At 38.8% G+C, this 25,845-nt stretch overlaps 1 protein-coding gene across 1 annotated transcript in view; it reads left to right on the forward strand.

The window, feature by feature from the left end:
- Positions 1–25,845, forward strand: part of F8 (coagulation factor VIII) — a 219,291-nt gene that overhangs the window by 94,342 nt on the left and 99,104 nt on the right. The window contains 3 exon segments of the mRNA XM_033201915.1: positions 727–941; positions 2,750–2,900; positions 9,309–9,518. Of these exon segments, the coding sequence (XP_033057806.1) occupies positions 727–941; positions 2,750–2,900; positions 9,309–9,518 (576 nt within the window).

A 25,845-nucleotide genomic window follows, 5' to 3' on the forward strand; every position in this document is an offset into this window, starting at 1 on the left:
TTTTTTTTTTCGAGACAGAGTCTCACTCTATCCCACAGGCTGGAGTGCATTGGTGTGATATCGGCTCACTGCAACCTCTGTCTCCCGGGTTCAAGCGATTCTCATGCCTCAGCCTCCCAAGTAGCTGGGATTACAAGTGCCTGCCACCACACCTGGCTAATTTTTGTATTTTCAGTAGAGATGGGGTTTCACCATGTTGACCAGGCTGGTCTCAAACTCCTGACCTCAACACTGTTCCCTTTCTATGGGTTCTCTAACCATAGGTCAGGCATAACTTAGTGAGGTGAGGAAGAGCTTAGAATGAATATAAAATTAAAATTTTGATTTAGATTAGATCTTCAGGTATTAAACATACCCAGAATGAGACTTAATTACTAAAATTAGTTCTTGTCCTGAGGACCCATTACCCTGAGGGCAGATCTCAGTTCTTGCTCCCTTTCCTCACAGAAGTCAGAGACTGTACCCTAAAACTCCAGTGCCAAGCTCTTTGACACATATTCAGGCCTGAAACTTTCACAGTCAACTGGATAATCAATTATAGCTTTTTTACTTTTCTGAAAAATTGTGTGAATCTTAAAATTACAATAGGCACGACTTTAGCTTCCACTTCCTGAGAAACTTCATATGTACATACAGATTTGTAGAACTCTTGCAACAACAACATGATTACCGATATGTGGCTTGTTGTACTCTAATTGAGCTATTTCTGGGTTTGCTTGTGGATAGGTGTAAAACATTTGAAGGATTTTCCAATTCTACCAGGAGAAATATTCAAATATAAATGGACAGTGACTGTAGAAGATGGGCCAACTAAATCAGATCCTCGGTGCCTGACCCGCTATTACTCTAGTTTCATTAATATGGAGAGAGATCTAGCTTCAGGACTCATTGGCCCTCTCCTCATCTGCTACAAAGAGTCTGTAGATCAAAGAGGAAACCAGGTGAGTTCTTGCCTTTCCAAGTGCTGGATTTGAAGCTAAAAATGAGGTGAGATGCACATGAATTCTCAGTGTATGTCCCCTTATAACCTGAAAAAAATATAATGGTTTGCAATATAGGTCAGTAAAAGAAATGAGCTTAGCTTTTACTAAGTTTGAGTTTGGTGTAGTAAACATGCCTGCTGGATGGATAGGCCATAGAATGTAGGCCCTAGATTTTTCCTAGTCTGGGATTTAGCTCTGTCTAGGTGATCCTCCCCATTTTTACATGTCTACTTTCACATGACCCACAAATTTGTATCTACAGCCTAGATTTCTTCCATGGGCATCTCATTATGGGTGATTCAAAAGCACCTCAAAATTAACATGTCTGCAGCATGTAGCACAGTGTATGGCACTTAGTAAGAGCCTAATAGGCTAGGTACACTGGGTCACGCCTGTAATCTCAGCACTTTGGGAGGCCGAGGCGGGAAAATTCCTTGAGCTCAGGATTTCGAGACCATCCTGGGCAAAATAGTAAGACCTTGTCTCTACAGAAAAAAATTTAGCTGGGCATGGTGGCATGTGCCTATAGTCCTACCTACTCAGGAGGCTGAGGTGGGAAGATAGCTTGAGCCCAGGAGGTCAAGGCTGCAGTGAGCCTGGGTGACAAAGCAACACCCTGTCTCAGAAAAAAAAAAAAAAAAGCTTAATAAATACTTTTGGGCAAAACATCAGGAAAGATATAAAATATTTCAAAATATGGCTAGAATTTGGACCATTTCTACTGCTTTAAAAAATAGAGCTAAATTTTCTGAACAAGAAAAACTTAGTTCTTCACAAAAACTCATTGCTTGGCCCCAGAATAACTCGTTGCCATATTGCTGAGGCTTGACTATGTGTCCATTTGATTATATTTATGATACATAAGATCCCTACTAGTCTGAAAACATTTCATTTGTTTAGAGAGTAAAGTATATGAACTTTGGTGCCAATAAAACACGTGGCACATAAACTCAGAGAAGTATAAATTTTGCCAAGTACTTGTCCTGACCAATTTTTCCTAATTTTAGTTTTTTCATCACTTTTGGGAAGATAACTGAAATATTATTCTATATTCTCCAATCTCCTCTCTTCAGTATTTTGGTTTATATAGCTATAGGTATAAAAAATAAAGTTTATATGTATTAGTGAGGTTTACATATGAAATCTTAGCAGATCCAATTAGCAATTCATAAATCTAATTCATAAATCTGGTTCATATACAAACTGCTCTTCCGAAAAGATTTGAATGTTTTAAACAGAAAATTTAAGGTATTAGTGTTGTTCGACATTTTTGTGGTTCACCTTATCTTTCTTATTTGATTTCTGTTTTTCTATTTTTAATTTTTTATAGCCTTGTGGAAGGTCAGTTGCTAGATGGAAGTTTAGGAAAGTCAGTATCTCATTTGACTTAACTAACTTAAGAAAGGCACTGAATAATCACTTGATTCTTTACGGAGTTAAATCTTCTAATCTGAACATGAAGAGAATAAGGCTACAGACTGTACCAAAAAAATCAAGCAGCATATGTCCTTGGGTGCAGAAAAAACTAAGTTCAGTGGGTCAGTCACCCTCTTGTCCTGGGGACACATTTGTTGTAAGCATATACTCACTGCTTATAGCACCCACCCCCAACTCCCAAGTCCTGGTACATGCCTAAGAGGAAATGGAATTAAACCAACGGATTACATATATCACATGCATGCCATCGCTTTCATCATAGACTGCTAGCTCCTACCTGACAACATCAGCAGCATTTCTTTACCTTTTTCAATATATGTAATTAACAGATAATGTCAGACAAGAGGAATGTCATCCTGTTTTCTGTATTTGATGAGAACCGAAGCTGGTACCTCACAGAGAATATACAACGCTTTCTCCCCAATCCAGTTGGAGTGCAGCTTGAGGATCCAGAGTTCCAAGCCTCCAACATCATGCACAGTGAGTGAAGCAGCACTTAAGTCCAGTGGGTGGTGAATAAAGAAAAATTGATGTAATCAAAGTGATGTCCAGATAATGAATGAATTGTATGTGCATATACATTTAACAATTGTATTACCTATAAATTATAATTTTTACTCAAATACACGTGATCATATAATCCATATTTTAAAAATCCAGTCGCCATTTTTTCCTTTCAATGTTTACTTGGTTTCCCCTCCCTTTTAATTCCCCATCTCCTTCTATATTATGTCTTTTCACCAACCATTCCATGCCCAGGTAACATTTTAAGACATATTTTCTCTATAATTATATAATCATATATAAACACATACATACATTTTATTAGTCTTCTTTTTTTTTTTTTTTTTTTTTTTTTTTTGAGGCGGAGTCTCGCTCTGTCCCCCGGACTGGAGTGCAGTGGCCAGATCTCAGCTCACTGCAAGCTCCGCCTCCCGGGTTTACGCCATTCTCCTGCCTCAGCCTCCCGAGTAGCTGGGACTACAGGCGCCCGCCACCTCGCCCGGCTAGTTTTTGTATTTTTAGTAGAGACGGGGTTTCACCGTGTTAGCCAGGATGGTCTCGATCTCCTGACCTCGTGATCCGTCCGTCTCGGCCTCCCAAAGTGCTGGGATTACAGGCTTGAGCCACCGCGCCCGGCCTTATTATGCTGCCATAACAAAGTACTGCAGACTGGGTGGCTTAACCAGCAGATATCTATTGTCTTACAACTCTGGAGGCTTGAGATCAGCATGTGGGCAGCATTGCTTTCTTCTGAGGCTTCTCTCCTTGTCTTCACATGGTTTCTCCTTTATATATCTTTGTCCTAATCTCCTCTTCTAATAAAGATGTCCGTAATGTTGGGCTAGGGCCCACCGTAATGACCTTATTTTAACTAACTACCTATTTAAAGACACTATCTCCAAGTATAGTCACATGCTGAGGTACTGGGGTTTAGGACTGCAAGCTATAAGTATGGGATGGGGGAACACAATTCAGCCCATTGTGTACATACACATGTGTATGTGTTTATATATACCCACAAATCTCAATGGTCAAAAATATGGTGAAAAATTCCAATTGCACTATGCTACAGGGAAATGTGAAATAGAATAACAATGAGATAGCACTTTATACCCATCAAACTGCCATAATTATAATTACTAGTGGGCTTGTGGATAAAAGAGTGTTCTCATGCTATATTAGTGGATAAGTAGTATAGTCTTTTCAAAACAATATATGCCTTTCGAAATTCTGATTATTAAGATGTTTAAGATGGAGTGAGCACACATTTCCCCATGTGTCCCGCTGGATGCAACGAAAAATCCTGAACAGGCCGGGCGCAGTGGCTCACTCCTGTAATCCCAGCACTTCGGGAGGCCGAGGCGGGCGGATCGCGAGGTCAGGAGATCAAGACCATCCTGGCTAACACAGTGAAACCCTGTGTCTACTAAAAATACAAAAAATTAGCCAGGCGTGGTGGCGGGCGCCTGTAGTCCCAGCTACTCAGGAGGCTGAGGCAGGAGAATGGCGTGAACCTGGGAGGTGGAGCTTGCAGTGAGCTGAGACTGTGCCACTGCACTCCAGCCTGGGCGACAGAGCCAGACTCTGTCTCAAAAAAAAAAAAAAAAAAGTCCTGAACAAAATGCATGGGAACCTTGAAAAGTTGTAATGTGGGTTATACTCACCTACCAGAACGTGGCATATGTTACAATTCTATTCTCCTCATCTCAAAACTTTAGCCCTTTAACTTTGGGTTGAGCCTCATATTTAGCTTGAATTTCTAGTAATAGTGATATATTATTCTCCAGAGTTAAAGTCGTTTACTATCCATTATTCTAAAAATTTTAAGGTTGTTTAGTCCTTTGAGTTGCATTTTTATTTTTTACATAGTGCAGGGTATTGTTCTTTATTTTATTTTATTTTTTCTATTCATAATTTCTCCCTTTCCCACCACATATTTTTCCAAGTAGGATGTGCACCTGTCACAGTATCTGGACAGTTAAACCATCTCATTTTCATGGAGACAGTGATTAAAGCAAGAGAGATATAGTGATATAAGTAGAGCCAAAAAACATTTTCACTGAAAATGATATATAGATATTGGGAGAAAAGAAATTTTTTTTCCTCTGGGATTTCTAATATAGCTTTTGGTGGACATAAGAGTCTGAAATCGAGAAAGAAGAGATTGGAGTTGAGAAAAAGAGTCTGGGAAAGCACAGGGAGATACACAAAGGCAGAGACCAAGAGACACAGGGGAAGGATCCTCAGAGGAAGAGTCCAGGGAGAAAGATGCTAAGACAGAGGTATAAGAAAAGAAGAACAAAAAAAGAACCAGGAGGAGAGAGACCCAAACCATAAACCACTCCTATTTCCATTAGCAGTAAAATGGATAATCTATTTTCATACAATGAAATACTATGTGACAATGAAGATTCACAAAAATAAAGCTATATACAACAATATGAATAAGTATCACAAAGACAATTTTTAGTAAAATGGTAAGTCTCAAAAGAATATATACAGTATTATATTATTTATATAAAGTTCAACAATGGGCAAAATTAACTTACATAGTTTAGGGATATAGAGGAAGAAAAGTATAAAGGTTAGTACGGACATGATTATCATAAAAGACGGGACAGTGGCTACCTCTTAGAAGTGTTCGTTTGAGAATAAACACATGTGATTTGTGGGGATACCAGTAATATTGTATTTCATGACCTAGATGTTTGTTTTATAATTTTGTGTTTAAAAAAATTGTAGGATTTATTTTGTAGATGGATCCTACAAATGATAGGGAAATTGCAGTAGGAATGAAGAGGAAGGTACATGTGCAGGATTAGTTTAGAAGATAGAATGCACATGATTTGGTAAATAATTAGCTATGTTTGGTAAAGGACTAAGAGGATTCAAGGATGATTACCAAATTTCTGATGTGGGTAACTAGGAGAAGAGACAGACAAAATGGGAGAAAGTATATTTAAAGAAATGATAGCAAAAAACTTTCCAAATCTGGGGAAAGATGTAAATATCCACGTACAAGAAGCTCAAGGATCGCTAGTCAGATTAGATTCAAACAAGACTATATGAGGACACACAATCAAACTGTCAAATATCAAAGACAAAGAGAGAATCCTGAAAGCAACAACAAAAAAGGAGCAAACCACAGAAGGCAGGAACTTTACAGGTCAGAAGAGGGTGGGATGATATATTCCAAGTACTGAGAAAACTTTATTCAGAAAATGTGTCCTTCAGAAATGCAGAGAGATAAAGACTTTGCCACACAATTCCAGTTAGACAAGAGGAATAAATTAAAGATATCTATTGTACACTATGGTGACTACAGTTAATAAATTACCCATTCCAATATAAATATATAAACATTGTGATGTACATCATAACATATTCTATTTTTCCCTGTCAATTAAAAAATAAAAAGATTGGATAGAGAAGAATCAACCATTCTAGTAATTAAGCCTGATTTCAGATAACCATTATGCAAGTTAAAGAATAAACTGGATAGTATGATATTAAAAAAAACAAAACCACCAATGAGATACACCAGAATGGCTAAAATTAAAAAGACTGTCCATACCAAGTATTGGTAAAGATGTGGAGTAATCAGAACTCTCATACATTTCTGGTCAGGATGGAAATTTGTGCACTTACTTTGGGAGTATCTAAAGCCAAACATAGGCATACCCTATTGACTCAGGAAATCCACTCCTAGTATATACCTGAATCATGTCCCCTAGAATTCATATGCTGAAGCCCTAACACTGGTATTTCAGAATGTGACTGTATTTGGAGATAGGGTCTTTAAGGGGTTTATTAAGTTAAAACGAGGTTGTTACGATGGGCCCCAATCCAGTATGACTAGTGGCCTTATAAGAAGAGGAAATGTGGGCCAGGCGCCATGGCTCACGCCTGTAATCCCAGCACTTTGGGAGGCCAAGGCGGGCGGATCATGAGGTAAAGAGATCAAGACCATCCTGGCTAACACAGTGAAACCCCATCTCTACTGAAAATACAAAAATTAGCTGGACATGGTGGCAAGCTCCTGTAGTCCCAGCTACTCGAGAGACTGAGGCAGGAGATCGCTTGAACCCAGGAGGCAGAGGTTGCAGTGAGCCAAGATCATGCCACTGCACTCCAGCCTGGTGGACAGACCAAGACTCCATCTCAAAAAAAAAAAAGAAGAAGAAGGAGGAGGAGGAGGAGGAGGAGGAAGAGGAGCAAGAAGAGGAAGAAGAGGAAGAAGAAGATGAAAGAAGAAGAAAGAAGAAGAAGAACAAGAAGAAGAAGACGACGAAAGAAGAAGAAAGAAGAAAGAAAAGAAGAAGAAAGAAGAAAGAAGAAAAAGAAAGAAGAAGAAGGAGAAAGAAGAAGAAGAAAGAAGAAAGAAGGAAGAAGGAAGAAGGAAGAAAGAAAGAAGAAAGAAGAAGAAGAAGAAGAAGAAAGAAGAAGAAGAAATGTGTACACACAGAGACACCAGGGATGCATATGCACAGACGAAAGACCAAGCCAAGGAGAGGCCTCAGTAAAAACCAAACCTGCCAACACCTTGATCTTGGAATTTTAGTGTTCAAAACTGTGAGAAAGCACATTCCTGTTATTTAAGCCTCCCAGTCTGTGGTGTATTGTTATGGCAGCCCTAGCGGACTAGTACAGCAGCCAAAAGTAGTATGTACATATTTCACAAAAGACATGTAATTATTTAATCCATGTGGAGTGTCAAAAGGCAAAAATACAACAAATGTACTTTAAAGATTATAATTGGCTTTTATACATGGTTCTAGAATCAGATAGCCCTCAGAACCAAATACAGAACAGCAACCAACAACGTAGTATGGATAGAAATTGAAAGTGAGGTTTAGAGACATCTTAATTGATTACAGTTGGGCATTTTTGCCTTATTTGAAGGTGTTGGTCGCCTGCAATTGATGGAAGTTCAGCTGCTATAATCGGTTGAGACTGAGCTGTTTGTTATAAAAGCATATTCGTAAATTAGGCTTTCAGTTAGTTCATCAACCAAACCAGGCTGCAACTTTGCTGTGCAAGGACTCAAGTGCAAAGGTACCCTTAGGCCAAATTCAGATTAATTTAAAAGGAGTTTATTTTTGTTAGTTATGTGAAACGAAGAGGAATCTATTTTTTCCAAGTGGATAGTCTTATATTCTATTATCATTTACCAAATAGCTCATTTTTTTCCTGTACTGGTTGGAGATGCTGCCTTTATTATATATTAAGTTTCAACTTATTATATATTAAGTTCCACTTATATCTTGTCAGTTTCTGGAATCTATATTCTGTTTGATATATTTATCTATTCTGCATTAAGACTGCATCTTTAATTATAATAGCTTTATAATATCTCTTAATGCTGTATAGGAAAAAAAACTTCAATTATTAATTAGTTATACTAAGCCAATGTCTGAGTATTGCTTAGTGGTTTGTGGGCAACCATCTTACACAGTACCTAGTAACAGAGTAGACAAGTGTTTATTGAATGGATGGATGGATGGATGTGTGGAGGAGGCTTTCAGAAACAATTCCCTTTATAGTCTAAGGCCAATGTTACTTTTGCTTAGCTCTTTAGTTTGAAATAACTTAAAATGTACAGAAAAGTTACAAGAATAATACAGGGAACTTGCATATACTCTTTACCCAGATTCACAAATGTTTAACATTTTGCAATTTTGTTTTTTATTTTCTTTTCTTTATATACACACTTCTGTTACTTATTTTCCATTTGAAAATGGGTTACAGACATCATACCCCTTTACCTCTCAATACTTTAGTGCACATTTCCTGTGAATAAAGATATTCTTTTACATAAACAGAATGATGTTATGAAATTACAGACACTTCAAAATGATAAAACACATTTCTGTAATTGACAGCTGGTATTCCAGTTGTATCAACCAATGCTGTCATTTATAGCATTTCTTCCTTGAGGTACAGGGATCTAGTACAAGTAACTACTTGTCCTGCTTCTTTAATTTACTTGAATCTGGACCTTGATAACTTTAAGGTAACTTTAAGCACCCAAGGTTTTTTTCTGGTTTCTCCTCTGTGTAGTTACCATTTTCACCCTTGCAATTAATAAATGGTTTGAAGGGATATACTTTAAGACCATGCAAACATCCTGCTACTCATCAAAATGCCCCCCATAAAACATCCAAATTAATCTTTATCATGATGGTTTATGACTGTCTCCTCACATTGGGATTGTGGCCCAACTGATCATTAACAATCTACTTTTTTTGAAGACATAATATCTCTTCCTGGGAATAAGATAATGGGCATAACATATAATAATTCCTAATTGTATCATGACAATCACAATCCAAAATACTAAATCTGTGATATGACTAGATCTCTTTTTCCCCATTGTTTTTGCAGGCATCAATGGCTATGTTTTTGATAGTCTGCAGTTGTCAGTTTGTTTGCATGAGGTGGCATACTGGTACATTCTAAGCATTGGAGCACAGACTGACTTCCTTTCTGTCTTCTTCTCTGGATATACCTTCAAACACAAAATGGTCTATGAAGACACACTTACCCTATTCCCATTCTCAGGAGAAACTGTCTTCATGTCGATGGAAAACCCAGGTTAGTTATGTATATTATTCTTGTACCAACAGCTGTGAATGCTTCACTAGTCATTCATATGCTCTTTTGCCCAATAACTCACATTTGGTTCATGATATGAAATGGTTCAAGTGATTCTGGTAATTGCCAGGCATTTTAATGACAGCACCCACTCAAGTATTTAACTTAAGAGTCTTTGCTCTAAAAAGTGCCTTCACATGCCAAGGGCTAATTTTTACAATTTTTATGGATACATAATAGTTGTGCCTATTTAGGGGGTACATGTGATATTTTCATACAAGCATACAATGTGTAATGATCAAATTAGGGTAACTGGGATATTCATCACCTCAAAAACTTATTATTTCTGTTAGGACATTCCACTTCCACTCTTCTAGTTATTTTGAATTACACAATAAATTATTGTTAACTATAGTCACCCTACTGTAATATCGAACACTGCAACTTATTCCTTCTATTTAGTGAATTTTTTTTTTTTTTTTTTTTTTTTTGAGACGGAGTCTCGCTCTATCGCCCAGGCTGGAGTGCAGTGGCCGGATCTCAGCTCACTGCAAGCTCCGCCTCCCGGGTTTACGCCATTCTCCTGCCTCAGCCTCCCGAGTAGCTGGGACTACAGGCGCCCGCCATGTCGCCCGGATAGTTTTTTGTATTTTTTAGTAGAGACGGGGTTTCACCGTGTTCGCCAGGATGGTCTTGATCTCCTGACCTCGTGACCGCCCGTCTCGGCCTCCCAAAGTGCTGGGATTACAGGCTTGAGCCACCGCGCCCGGCCTTAAGTGAATTTTATACCTATTAATCAACCACTCTTCATTCCACCCCATCCCACGTACCCTTCCCAAACTCTGCTAAGCACCATTCTACTCTCTATCTGTGTGAGATCCACTTTTTAAGCTCTCATATGTAAGTGAAAACATGTGATATTTGTCTTTCTATGCCTGGCTTATTTCACTTAATATAATGACATCCAAGCCCATACATGTTGCCACAAATGACAGGATTTCATTCTTTTTAATGGCTGAGTAATATTCTATTGTGTACATATACCACACTGTCTTTATCCATTCATCTGTTGATGTATACTTAGGTTGATTTTATATCCTAGCTATTGTGAATGGTGCTGTAATAAGTGTTGATGTGCAGCTATCTCTTTGATACATTGATTTCCTGTCTTTGGATATATATCCAGCAATGGGATTGCTGGATCACATAGTAGTTCTATTTTAGTTTTAGTTTTTTGAGGAAACTCCTTACTCTTTTCCACAGTATTTGTACTTATTTACACTCCCACCAACAGTGTACAAACATTCCCCTTTTGCCACATCCTCAGCAGCATTAATTTTTTTTGTCTTTTTGATAAAAGCCATTTAACTGAAGTGAAATATCTCATTGTGCCTTTGGTTGCATTTCTCTGGTAATTATTGATGTTGAGCCTTTTTCATATACTGTTGGCCATGTGTATGTCGTCTTCTTGTTGTTTTTTTTTTTTTTTTTTTTGAGATGGAGTCTCACTCTGTCGCCCAGGCTGGAGTGCAGTGGTGCAATCTCGGCTCACTGCAAGCTCCACCTCCTGGGTTCACGCCATTCTCCTGCCTCAGCCTCCCGAGTAGCTGGGACTACAGGTGCCCACCACTACACCCAGCTAATTTTTTGTATTTTTAGTAGAGACAGGGTTTCACCGTGTTAGCCAGGATGGTCTCGATTTCCTGACCTCGTGATCCACTGGCCTCGGTCTCCCAAAGTGCTGGGATTACAGGCATGAGCCACTGCACCCAGCCTGTATGTCTTCTTTTGAGAAATGTCTATTCAGATCGTTGTCCATTTTTAATAGGGTTCTTTGTTTTTCTGCTATTGACTAGAGTTTCTTATATATTGTGGTTATTAATGTCCTCTCAGTTGTATAGTTTGCAAATATTTCATCCCATCCTAAGATTGTCTCTTCACTTTGTTAATTGTTTCCTTTGCTGTGCAGAAGCTTATGGCTTGATATAATCCCATTTGTCTACTTTTGCTTTAGTTCCCTGTGCTTTTGAGGTCTTACCTGCAAAATCTTTCCCACACCAATGTCCTGGCGCATGCCCCCAATGTTTTCTTCCAGTAGTCTCATACTTTCAGGTTTTATATTTAAGTCTGTAAGCCATTTTTATTTTATTTTTGTATATAGTGAGAAATAGCGGTCTAGTTTCATTCTTCTGCATGTGTATATCCAGTTTTCCCACACCATTTATTGAAGAGACTATTCTTTCACCAGTGCATGTTTTCGGTACTTTGTCAAAAATGAGTTTGGCTATAAATGTGTGGATTTATTTCTAGGTTCTCTGTTGTGTTCCACTGGCATATGTTTCTGTTTTATGCCAGTACATGCTGTTTTAGTTACTACAGCTTTGTAGTATAGTTTGAAGTCAAGTAGTGTCATGCCTCCAGCTTTGTTCATTTTGCTCAAGTTTGCTTTGGCTGTTTGGAGTCTTTTGTGGTTCCATACAAATTTTAAGATTCTTTTTTCTATTTCTGTGAAAAACTTCATTGGTATTTGGATAGGTATTACATTAAGTGTGGTAGCATTGCTATTTTAACAATATGAGTTTTTCCAGCCCATTAACATGGGATAGATACCTTTTCATTTTTTTGTATGTTCTTCAATTCCCTTTATCAGTATTTTAGTTTTCATTATAGAGATATCTAGTTTTATTGTAGCTATTGTAAATGATTTTTTAAAAATTTCTTTTTCAGGTTGTTAGCTCTTGATATATAGAAATGCTACTGCTTTTGCATGTTGGTTTTGTATCCTGCAACTTTACTGAATTTGCTTATCAGTTCTAATAGTTTTTTGATGGAGTCTTTAGTTTTTTTGTGTGAAATATAAGATTCTGTCATCTATAAACAAGGAGAATGTGACTTCTTCCTTTCCAATTTGGATACCCTTTATTTCTTTATCTTGCTTACTTGCTCTGGCTTGGACTTCCAGGACTATGTTTAATAGAAAGTGGGCATCCTTGTCTTGTTTCAGATCTTACAGAAAAGGCTTTCAGTTTTCCACATTTGGTATGATATTAGCCATAGGTTGTCATCTATGGCCTTTATTGTTTTGAGGTATGCTTTCTGTACCTGGTTTGTTGAGAGTTTTATCCTGAAGGAATGTTGAATTTAGTCTTTTTGGCATCGATTGAAATGATCATATGTTTTTTGTCCTTCATTCTATTGATATGATGTATCACATTGATTCATTTCCATATGTTGAACCATCCTTGCATCCTGGGATGAATCCCCCTTCATCATGATGAATGATCTTTTTTTTTTTTTTTTTTTTTTTTTTGAGACGGAGTCTCACTCTGTCGCCCAGGCTGGAGTGCAATGGCCGGATCTCAGCTCACTGCAAGCTCCGCCTTCCGGGTTTACGCCATTCTCCTGCCTCAGCCTCCGAGTAGCTGGGACTACAAGCGCCCGCCACCTCGCCCGGCTAGTTTTTTATATTTTTTTAGTAGAGACGGGGTTTCACCGGGTTAGCCAGGATGGTCTCGATCTCCTGACCTTGTGATCCGCCCGTCTCGGCCTCCCAAAGTGCTGGGATTACAGGCCTGAGCCACCGCGCCCGGCATAATGAATGATCTTTTACTGTGTTGTTGAATATGGTTTGCTAGTATTTCGTTGAGGATTTTTGCATCAATGTTCATCAGAGATATTGGCCTGTAGTTTCTTTTTGTGTATGTGTGTGTCTTTGTCTGGTTTGGTTTCAGGGTAATACTGGCCTGTAGAATCAGTTTGGAAGTATTTACTCCTCCTTGATTTTTGGGATAGTTTGTGGAGAGTTGGTATTAGTTCTTTTAAAAAAAAATGTTCAGTAGAATTCAGCAATGAAGCCATCAGGTCCTGAGCTTTTCTTTGTTGGGAGACTTTTTTTTGTACTATTTCTATCTCATCACTTGTTATTAATCTATTCAAGTTCTTTCTTTCTTTCTCTCTCTCTTTTCTTTTCTTTTCCTTTCTTTTATTTTCTTTCCTTCTCTTTTCTTCTCTTTTCTTTTTTTCAGAGTCTTGTTCTTCACCCAGGCTGGAGTGCATTCAATCTAAGCTCACTGCAACCTCTGCCTCCCAGGTTCAAGTTATTCTTGTGCCTGAGCTTCCCACGTAGCTGGGATTACAGGTGTGCACCACCACAACTGGCTAATTTTTGTATTTTTAGTAGAGATGGGGTTTTGCCATGATGGCCAGGCTGGTCTCGAACTCCTGGCCTCAGGTGGTCCACCTGCCTTGGCCTCCCAAAGTACTGGGATTACAGGCATGAGCCATTGTGCCTGGCCCAAGTTTTGTATTTCTTATGTTCAATCTTGGTAAGTTGTATATGTATAGTAATTTATCCATTTTGTCTATGTTTTCCAATTTATTGGCATATATTTCCTCATAGTAGCTTCTAATGATCCTTTGAATTTCCGTGATATCATTTGTAATGTCTACTTTTTTGTCTATGATTTTAATTATTTCTGTCTTATCTTTTTCTTTTCTTAGTATAACTAGAGGTTTCTCAATTTTGTTTATCTTTTCTAAAAACCAACTTTTCATTTCACTGATCTTTTTACTGTTATTTTAGTTTCAATTTCATTTATTTCTGCTCTCATTTTTATTATTTCTTTCCTTCTACTAATTGTGGGTTTGGTTTGCTCTTGCTTTTCTAGTTCTTTAAAATATATCACTGTGCTGTTTATTTGAAGTCCTTTTACTTTTTTGATGTAGGCATTTATTGTTAAAAATTTTCCTTTAGTCCTGCTTTTGCTGTATCTCATAGGTTTTGATATGTTGTATTTCCATTTTCATTTGTTTAAAAATTTTTAAATTTTCTTCCTAATTTCTGTTTTGTTTTTGTTTTTTTTTTTTTTTTTTTTTTGAGACGGAGTCTCACTCTTGCCCAGGCTCAAGTGCAGTGGTGCAATCTCGGCTCACTTCAAGCTCCACCTCCCGGGTTCACGCCATTCTCCTGCCTCAGCCTCCCGAGTAGCTAGGACTACAGGTGCCTGCCACCACACCCAGCTAATTTTTTGTATTTTAGTGGAGATGGGGTTTCACCATGTTAGCCAGGATGGCCTCGATCTCCTGACCTCGTGATCCACCTGCCTCGGCCTCCCAAAGTGCTGGAATTACAGGCGTGAGCTACCGCTCCTGGCCAATTTTCTTCCTAATTTCTTCATTGACCCAATGGTCATTCAGAATCATGTTGTTAATTTCCATGTATTCGTATAGTTTCCAAAGTTCCTCTTGTTATTGATTTCTAGTTTTATTCCATTAAGATCAGTAAAGATACTGGATATGATTTCATTTTGGGGGAATATTTTTAATTGTTTTGTGGCCTAATATGTAATCTGTCTTTGAGAATGTTTCATATGCTGAGGAGAAAAAAAATGTGTATTCTGCGGCTATTGGATGAAATATTCTGTAAGTGTCTATTAGGTCCATTTGGTCTATAGTGCATATTAAGTGTGATGTTTCTTTGTTGATTTTCTTCTATCTAATAATCTGTCTAGTGCTGAAAGTGGGTATTGAAATACCCAATTATTGTAATGGGGTCTATCTCTCTTTTTAGTTCTAATAATATTTGCTTTATGTATCTCAGTGCTCCAGTGTTGGGTACATATACATTTAGAATTATTATCTCATCTTGCTGAATTGACCTCTTTATCATTATATAATGACTTTCTTTGTCTCTTTTCACTGTTTTTGGATTGAAGTCTATTTTATCTGATATAGCTACTCCTGCTTTTTTTGTTTCTATTTGCATGGAATATCTTTTTCCATGCCTTCATTTTCAGTCTGCATTTCTTTATAAGGTAAAGTGAGTTTCTTGCAGGCAGCATACGGTTTAATCTTGTTTTCATCCATTCAGCCACTCTTTGTCTTTTCATTCAATAATTTAGTTCATTTACACTCAATGTTACTATTGTTAGGTAAGCAGTTACTAGTGCCACTTGGTTATTTGATTCATGGTTGTTTTATTAGTCCTCTCTTCTTCCTTTCCTGTCTGTCTTTGTATAAAAGTGATTTTCTCTAGTAGTATGTTTTAATCTCTTATTTTTTGTGTGTGTATCTATTATAGGTTTCTGCTTTGTCGTTATCATGAGGCTTGTAACATTTTATAACCAACTATTTTAAACTGCTGACAACTTAACTCTGATCACAATTCAAAGAAAAAAAGAAACAAAGATTAAACTAAAAACTATCTTTTTGAGTCCATCCCCTGCCTCTTTTTGACCTTTTGTTGTCTCAATTTATGTCTTTTTACATTGTCTCTTAACAAAATTTTGTATTATAGTTACTCTTATTTTTGTTAGGCTTTTCTTTTAGTCATCATACTAAAGATATGAGTAGTTTACACACTGCAATTACAGTGCTAGCATATTCTGTATTTGTCTGTGTACTTACTATTGCCATGAGTTTTGTGCCTTCAGATCATTTCTTTTCTTGCTCTTTACCATCCTTTTCTTTCAGATTGAAGAACTCTCTTTACCATTTCTTTTTTTTTTTTTTTTTTTTTTTTTTTTTGAGACGGAGTCTCGGTCTGTCGCCCAGGCTGGAGTGCAGTGGCCGGATCTCAGCTCACTGCAAGCTCCGCCTCCCGGTTTACGCGCCATTCTCTCTCGCCTCAGCCTCCCGCGTAGCTGGGACTACAGGCGCCCGCCACCTCGCCCGGCTAGTTTTTTGTATTTTTTAGTAGAGACGGGGTTTCACCGTGTTAGCCAGGATGGTCCGATCTCCTGACCTCGTGATCCGCCCGTCTCGGCCTCCCAAAGTGCTGGGATTACAGGCTTGAGCCACCGCGCCCGGCCTCTTTACCATTTCTTATAAGATAGGTCCAGTGTTGATTAAATTCCTTAGCTTTTATTTGTCTGGAAAAGTCTTTATTTCTCCTTAATGTTGAAGAATTACTTTCTCGGATATAATATTCTAATTTGGAAGTCTTTTTTACCTTCAGCATTTTGAATAGGTTATCCCATTTACCCCTGGCCTATAAGGTTCTGTTATTATGACTGTTGCTAGACATATTGGAGTTCCTTTACATGGTATTTGCTTCTTTTCCCTTACTGCCTTTAGATACTTTTTTTGACCTCTAAGATTTCATTACTATATGCCTTGAGGTAGTCTTATTTGGGTTGAATCTTCTTGGTGTTCTTTGAACTTCTTGTGCCTGGATATTCATATCTTTCTCTAGGTTTGGAAAGTTCTGTCACTCTTTCTTTTTTTCTTTCCAACTTTATTTTAGCTTCAGGGGGTACATGTGCAGGTTTGTTACATGGGTAAACTGCATTTCATGGGGGTTTGGTGTCCCGATTATTTTGTCACCCAGGTAGTTTTCATCCTTACCCCTCAACCCTCAAGTAGGCGCCAGCATCTTATTATTCTCTTCTTTGTGTCCATGTGTACTCAATGTTTAGCATCCACTTATAAGTGAGATCATGCAGTATTTGGTTTTCTGTTCCTGCATTAATTCGCTTAGGATAACGGCCTCCAGCTCCATCCATGTTGCTATAAAGAACATGATCTTGTTTTTTGTGGCTGTGTAATATTCCATGGTGTATATGTACCACAATATCTTTATCAAGTTCACCATTGATGGGAATTTAGGTTGAAACCATGTCTTTGCCAGTGTGAATAGTGCTGTAATGAACATATACATGCATGTATCTTTAGAGTAGAATGATTTATATTCCTCTGGGTATGTAATGAGTAATGAGATTGCTCAGTCAAATGGTAATTCTCTTATAAGTTCTTTGAGAAATCTCCAGACTGCTTTCTACAGTGGCTGAATTAATCTACATTCCCACCAGCGGTGTGTAAGTGTTCCCTTTTCTCCAAAACCTGACCAGCATCTGTTATTTTTTGACTTTGTAATAACAGGCATTCTGACTGGTAGATGGTATCTCATTGTGGTTTTCATTTGCATTTCTCAAATGATTAGTGATGTTGAGCAATTTTACATATATTTGTTGGCCACATGCATATCTTCTTTGAGAAGTGTCTGTTCATGTCCTATGCCCTTTTTAAAAATTTTTGTTTGCTTGTTAATTTAAGTTTTTCATAGATTCTTGAAATATTGATATTTGATATTTGACCTTTATCAGATACTTAGTTTGCAAATATTTTCTCCCATTCTGTTGGTTTGTTGTTTATTCTGTTGACATTGATCATTTCTTTTACTGTGCAGAAGTTCTTAAGTTTAATTAGTCCCCACTTTTCAATTTTTCATTTTGTTGCAATTGCTTCTGGGGTCTTTGCCATGAAATCTTTATCAGGGACTTTGTCCAGAATGGTATTTTCTAGGCTTTCTTCTAGGATTTTTATAGTTTTAGGTTTTACATTTAAGTCTTTAATCCATCTGGAGTTGATTTTTGTATATAGTATAAGGAAGAGGTCCAGTTTCAATCTTCTGCATACAACTAGCCATTTATCCTAGCATCACTTATTGCATAGAAAGTCCTTTCCCCATTGCTTGTTTTTGTTGACTTTGTCAAAGGTAAGATGATTGTAGGTGTGCAGCTTTATTTCTGGGTTCTCTAATCTGTTCCATTGGTCTATGCATCTGTTTTTGTACCAGTACCATACTGTTTTGGTTACTGTAGTCTTGTAGTGTAGTTTGAAGTTGGGTAGCATGATGCTCTGGCTTTGTTCTTTTTTCTTGGGATTGCTTCAGTTATCCCATATTTCTCAGAGGTTTTGTTCATTCTTTTTAAAATTTTTGTCTGACTGAGTTGATTCAATAAACCCATCTTCAAATTCTGAGATTCTTTCGTCAGCTTCATCTATTCTGCTGTTAATACTTCTGATTGTATTACTGGAATTCTTGTAGTGAGTTTTTCAACTCTATCAGATCGGTTTGGTTCTTTTTTAAATTGCTATTTCATCTTTCATCTCTTGTATCGTTTTATTGGATTCCTTAGATTCCTTGCATTAGGTTTCCACTTTCTCCTGAATCTTGATGATCTTTGTTCCTATCCAGGTTCTGAATTCTATGCCTGTCATTTCAGCCATTTCAGCCTGGTTAAGAGCCATTGTTGGGGAGCTAGTGCAGTTATTTGGATATAAGAAGACATTCTGGCTTTTTTAGTTGCCAGAATTACTGAACAGGTTTTTTTCTCATCTGTGCGGGCTAATGTTCCTTTAATCTTTGAAGTTTCTGTTTTTGGGTGGAGTTTTTGCTTTCATATTCTTTGAGGCCAGTGAGGGTTTGACTGTGATATAAATTGGTTCAGCTGACTGGCTTTTTTTCTGGGAAATTTAAGGGGGCCAAGGCTCAGTTCAGCACACCTGCGCTATGTGCTCTATCCCAGGGGTGCTGGTACCAGGCCCACAGCTTTGTTCTCTGGCCCTTTGAGGTTAAGCACCTGCTGCCTGGAGGAGTTGAGGTGTTCCCAGTCCACTGGCGAGAACACTCCAATGGTGGGGGGGGGGGGGTGGCGGTGCCAGCCAAATTGCTTCATTGGGGCAGTGGCAGTGGGCTATATGCTTGTGTGTATTCTGACGGTAGTGTGGCAGGGTGCATTTGTGCCAATCACAGCAGGGTGTGTGTGTGCACCTGCTGGTGAGGGAAAAGGAGTGGTAGCAACATTCACATGCACGTGCACTGGTGGCAACAGGATGATAAGGTCCACATGCCCTGCACATCAGCAAAGCAGTGGGGGGAGGCTGTGGGTGAATTTATGCCAGCAAAGTGGTGAGGGGAGGCTGCAGGTGAGTGGGTGTGAGTTGGCAGAGGCCCATCTACTGAAGCTCTCCAATGATTAGGCAGGGTCTGCCAGTAAAGGAGCTATGGTGGTGGCCACCAGAAAGTGCCCTGGTTGAGCATCCAAGGCTGCACTGCAAGTGGGTGCAGCCACGCAGGGACCCCAACAGAGGCTGGCAGACAGAGGGTGCTCAGATCAGACTGGCCCCATCCCACAGGCAAGACTGCCCTGCTCTGTCCAGGTCTGATAGTCAACAAAGGCCAAAGCCACCTAGAAGAACATGGTGAGCCTTGGGGGATGGGCATCCCTGGCCGTGCTCCACTGCAACCCTTCCCAAGCCAAACCCTCTAGGCTCCGCAAAGGCTGGAATTCTGTCCGGTCCACCTCTCCAAGCAGCTCTCCCTGTCAGTTGAAATGCCCATGGGTGTCAAGGAGTCTTCTTCAGCTAGGATTCTGGGGGTCCGTGGTGAGAATGAGCCACTCCTTGCCTATTTAACTCATCCATTCACCAGGAGCTACTTGGGGCCAGGAATGAGTCCTGGTGCTTGGCAGCCCCCATGCAGGGTTCCAGGATTCCTTCCCCTTCAGCCCAGGGTCTATATCCTCCCTCAGTCCACTCTCAATGCCTTCCTTCCCATAGATCTGCTTGGAGTGTCTTCTCAATAATCTGGTTTCTTGTTGGGAGATCCTCTTCCTGACTATGTCTAGTTGGCCATCTTGGAAGAGCTCTATTATTATTTCTTTTAATAAACTTTCTACCATGATCTCTTTCTCTACATCCTCTTTAAGGCCAATAGCTCTTAGATTTGCCCTTGTGGGCTATTTTCTAGATCTCGTAGGCATGCTTTCTTCTTTTTTAACTTTTTTTCTTTTTTCTCCTCTATGTATTTTCATATAGCCTGTCTTCAAACTCACTAATTCTTTCTTCTGCTTGATCAATTCTGCTGTTGAGAGACTCATTCATTTTTCAGTTTGTCTAGTAAATATTTCAGCTCTAGAATTTCTTCTTGATTTTTAAAATCATTTCAATGTCTTTGTTAAGTTTCTGTGGTAGATTTCTGAATTCCTCCTTTGTGTTATCTTGAAGTTCATTGAACTTCCTCAAGACAGCTATATATATATACACACACGTATATATATATGTCCTTACTATACATATGTCTTACTATATATTACATATATATATGTCTTACTCTGTAACTGCAGACACGACTTCCCTGGCTCAGGTGATTTGGTGATTCTCTCACCTCAGCCTCCAGGTAGTTGGGACTACAGGTGTGTGCCACCACACCCAGCATATGGTTGGATAGATAGATAGATAGATAGATAGATAGATAGATAGATAGATAATAGTAGACACAGGGTTTTGCCCTATTGTTCAGGCTGGTTTCAAACTCCTGGGCTCAAGTGATCCATCTGTCTTGGCCTCCCAAAGTTTTGGGATTACAGGCATGAGCCACCATGCCCAGCCAAGACAGCTACTTTGAATTCCCTGTCTGACAGGTCACATATCTCCATCACTCCAGGATTGGTCATTGGTGCCTTATTTAGTCCATTTGGTGAGGTCATATTTTCTTTGTTGTTTTTGATACTTGTGGATGTTCATTCGTGTCTGGTCATGAAGAGTTATGTATTTATTCCAAACTTCACAGGCTGGGCTTATTTGTACCCATCCTTGAGAGGGCTTTCCAAAAATTCAAAGGGGATTGAGTGTTGTTACTTAGATGACTGTGGTCATTTCAGCACTTGGGGGTACTCTAAGCCCAGGAATGCTGCAACTTTTGCAGACTCCTAGATATACAGACTTGGTGGACTTGGGGAAGATAAGGGAGAATTCCTTGGATTCCCAGGAAAGGTCTCTTACTCTCTTCCCTCACTTTCCTCCAGGCAGGAGTCTCTCTCCATGCTGGCCTGCTGGAAGTTGGGGGAGGGGTGATGCAAGCATTCCCATGGTCACCAAAGCTGGCATTGTGGTGGGCTGCACCTGAATCCCATAGTCTCTCAGGCCAGTGCAATACCTAGGCTCCCCAAGGCCCATGACTGCTACTGCCCAGTTACTGCTGCTGTTTATTCAAGGCCCAAGGCCACTTTAGCTATCAGGTGGTAAACCTTGCCTGGACTTGGTCTATCCCTCCAGGGCAGTGAATCCCCTTCTGGCCCAGGGTGGGTCTAGAAATGCCATCCAGGAGCAAAGGCCTAGGATTGGGGGTTTCAATAATCTGCCTGGTGCTTATTTTACTGTGGTTGAGCTGGTACCCAAGTTGCGAGATAAAGTCCTCTGTATTCTTCCCTCTCCTTCTCCTAAGTGGAAGCTGTGTTTCCCTGCACTGCATCACCTGGAGTTCAGGAAGGAGTGGCACAAGCACTCCCATGGCCACCACAGCTGGTGTCACACTAGAGTATACCTCAAGCCCACTGAAAAGCCTAATTTTCAAATGTGTTTGCTAAACTATAGTTGTAAACATATATTTAAATATGCAATGAACATGTAAACCTCATTTTCACAAGGCTTGTGAATATTTGTGTGTGCCTTGTGAACATTGGTATTGCTGGATAAATACCACCTAGAAGACCTTGGGAAATGCATAGTAATCTTCTGCACATATATCCCCAAACCACTGTGAGGCCTCCAGAACAAATGTGACTTTCAGCATCTCTTCCTCTCTCTCCCTCAATAACCACTGCAAGGCTTTTGAGACTATCAACCCTAAGTCCAACACAGACTTCTATGTTCACACAGCTTACTAACAAGCACTAGGCCACTGCATGCTTCCTGGCCCCTCCAACCCCCACCATCTACAGAGGGAAGAACATAAAACTACCTGCAGATTGTAGTTATTGTCTTACTCTTACAGCATTTCTGGAGATAAGTGCTCATGGGGAAGTTTCTAGAGAATAAAAACTAATGTCATCATACATAATCACACATTTACTTTCATACCTGGAAACTTATATTGCTTCAAGTGATATATTTTTGTGGGAAATGAGTGAGGAACCTGGAAGAACCCCAGTAACAACTCTGAAAGTATCTTGCTTATTTATGTTTCTGTGTTTATGTCTTTATCTCTCTCCCAACTAAGTTGTAAGCTCTCTGAGAGCAGAGACCTAGTCTATCTTGTTAATCACCATATCCCCAATATCTATGGTGCCTGGCATATAGTAGATACTTTAAAAATATGTAAAAATAAATGAATGGGCCGGACACAGTGGCTCACGCCTATAATCCCAGCACTTTGGGAGGCCGAGGCGAGTGGGTCACCTGAGGTCAGGAGTTGGAGACCAGCCTGGCCAACATGGGAAAACCCCATCTGTACTAAAAATACAAAAAAAATTAGCTTGGCGAGGTGGCAGGCACCTGTAATCCCAGCTACTCAGAAGGCTGAGGCAGGAGAATTGCCTGAGCCCAGGAGGCGGGCGACAAGAGCGAGACTCCGTATCAAAATATTACCGTAATTACTGGTCCCTTTATAGGCAGTTCTGCCATATATACCCCAAGTGTGGCTTGTCCATATTATAAGAATCCTGTGAAGCCATTAAAAATGATTAAATGGAAGAATATCTAATGACATTGAAAATATTCACAACTAGGTGGAAAAACATATATACAATATATACAATATAATACATACAAGGACCGTATTACTAGTATACAATATACATATAATAAACCTATTATAGAATGATATGTATAATATGGTTGTAATTGTCTAAAACAAAGAGAGAAAATGTGTGTGTGTTTGTGTAGGCAGAGAAAAATATTAGATATCAATAATTTGAGAAACATTTAAACTACTTTGGTGATCACTTCTAAAGACAATTAAAACTCTGTTATATTCTTTGATGGAAATTTTAATATAGTATCATCGATTACAAAGCTCAAACTAAACAAAATGCCTAAGGAAGATTTCCTGTGTTTAATAGATAAAGTCTGGTCCCTTTTATTTGTTTATTTTATTGAAACCCCATACCCATTATGAAGTCACTCCCTATTTCCTCCTTTCCCAGCCCCTGGCAACTGCTGATCTACTTTCTGTCTGTAGATTTCTCTATTCTGGACATTTCATATAAATGGAATCATACAATATTTGCCCTCTGTATCTGATTTATTTCACTTAGCATATTGTCTTCAAGATTCATTCACACTGTAGCATGTATCAGTACATCATTCTTTTTATGGATGAATAGTAGTCCATTGTATAGATAGACAACATTTTGCTTATCCCTTCATCTATTGATGAATAGTTGGGTCATTTTCACCTTTCAGCTATTGTGAGTAGTGCTATTATGAAAATTCATGTACAAGTATTTGTTTAAACACTTGTTTTCAATTATTTGAGGTATGTACTCAGGAGTAGAATTTCTGAGTCATATGGCAATTCTATGTTTAACTTTTTCAGGAACTAACTGCCAGAATGTTTTCCACAACAGCTGCCCCTTTTTATGGTTGTATTGAAATGATATGTATGTAGGGGAGGTGGGTGGCTGCAAAATGAAGAGCAGGGCATTGTATGCGACAATGAGAAAATGGATTAGAAAAAACTATTTAGAGTTCTGCTTTTTTCTCTTCCCCCTTTTTGTTCTGGGATGACCATTGCCTGCCACTTCTCTACAAAATGTCACTTCTCTACAAAACTTGTCAGCAAACTTTGAAAAATTTATCTCCTATGCAATTTTTATATTCTTGGGAAAATACTAGAGGATGTACTCTACCAAGATGATAAAGCGAATCAATGAAAAGGAAAATCTTGGGATCCAGGATTCAGGGTATGCAACACAATAGACAGGCAAAGCGAATTCCCAGGAGGAGGGTCAATGAAGATCCCAGACTAACACCTGTGTAGCAGGCTTATTGAACAACCAGTCTGTATGGGAGAAGCAAAACAAAGTCTAAAGGCGATGAAAATACAGGAGAAATTGAGCTGATTTGGCAGATGATAAGATAATTGTGTTGAAAGGAGTTTCATGGTTCTGTCAGTTTAAGGGTGAAGTAGTAATAAGTATACAGAAAAACTAGTAAAACAAAAAATGAGCCAATTATTAACCCCAGTATAAACAAAATTTTACAAGAAAAATAGTTAAGCATAGTACACTACATGGCTCATCCGTGAACAAATGTTTACATAGTTAAAATGATATGAATACCAGAAATTGATTTAACCAAAGCTTGTGATACAATATTGAGAGAATGGGTAGAAGACAGGTATATATATTTAACAATATTTCTCCTTTCTAAAAAAGCAAATCAAACCTTGTCTTCTGAGAATACCTTAGAATATGAGCTGAGGGTATATTACTCTTTTAATATACTGTTAAGCACTATTTTTATATTTTATTAGAATAATATATATCTATATTAATAAATGAGATTACTTTGGGAGGCCGAGACGGGTGGATCACAAGGTCAGGAGATCGAGACCATCCTGGCTAACACGGTGAAACCCCGTCTCTACTAAAAAAAACAAAAAAACTAGCCGGGTGAGATGGCAGCGCCTATAGTCCCAGCTGCTTGGGAGGCTGAGGCAGGAGAATGGCGTGAACCCGAGAGGAGGAGCTTGCAGTGAGCTGAGATCCGGCCACTACACTCTAGCCTAGGTAACAGAGCAAGACTCCATCTCAAAATAAATAAATAAATAAATAAGATTAACTCCTTTGCCTTTTTGTGCCATTTTAATATTTTTAATATTAGAATTATACTAGCCTTGTACAGAAATCACAAGCATACCATTTTTTCTATGTTCCAAAACAGTTTAAATAATCCAGGAACCATGGATTTCTTGAAGGTGTGGGAAAACTTGCCCATAAGAATCATAATTTTGGCCAGGCATGGTGGCTCACACCTGTAATCCCAGCACTTTGGGAGGCCAAGGCGGGCGGATCACCTGAGGTCAGGAGTTCGAGACCAGCTTGACCAACATGGAGAAACCCAGTCTCTACTAAAAATACAAAATTAGCTGGGCGTGGTGGTGTGTGCCTGTAATCGCAGCTATTGTGGAGGCTGAGGCAGGAGAATCACTTGAACCCGGGAGGCAGAGGTTGCAGTGAGCTGATACCATGCCATTGCCCTCCAGCCTGGGCGATAAGAGCAAGACTCCATCTCAAAATAAATAAAATAAAAATCATAATTTTATGTCCTAGTGTACTTGAGGGTACAGTTGAGGCTTTCATTTGCACCATTCCACTGAACAAGTTCTTTTCAAGGAAGAAGTCAAAATTGACCTCTAACTTGCCAATTTCAACAATTCCCAAACCTTGACTACCAGACCTCTCAGTATCAGTTGATGGAGTTGGTCACTTTCTTCTTGAAACTTTCTTCACTTGACCTCTAGAAAAATCACTGTCTTTGGTTCAGTAAGAAAGGAGAACCAAAGACAGTGATTTTCTACATAAAAAATCCAATTAAGTTTTGTTTCTTCTATCAGTTAGAGTGATATGTTAATATCTCCTACAATATTGTGATTTTGTCTATCTAATTCTGTCAATTTTAAAATATATTTTGAGACTGTATTACTAGTATGTACAAATGTATAATTGTTATATCCTTTGGGGTATGCCCCTTTTGTCATTATAAAATCCTCCTTTTTAAATCTACTAATGTTCATCATCTTAAAATCTACTTTGTCTGATAT

The sequence above is a fragment of the Trachypithecus francoisi genome, unplaced genomic scaffold (assembly GCF_009764315.1).
Source record: "Trachypithecus francoisi isolate TF-2019V2 unplaced genomic scaffold, Tfra_2.0 Lachesis_group6, whole genome shotgun sequence".
Lineage (NCBI taxonomy): Eukaryota > Metazoa > Chordata > Mammalia > Primates > Cercopithecidae > Trachypithecus > Trachypithecus francoisi.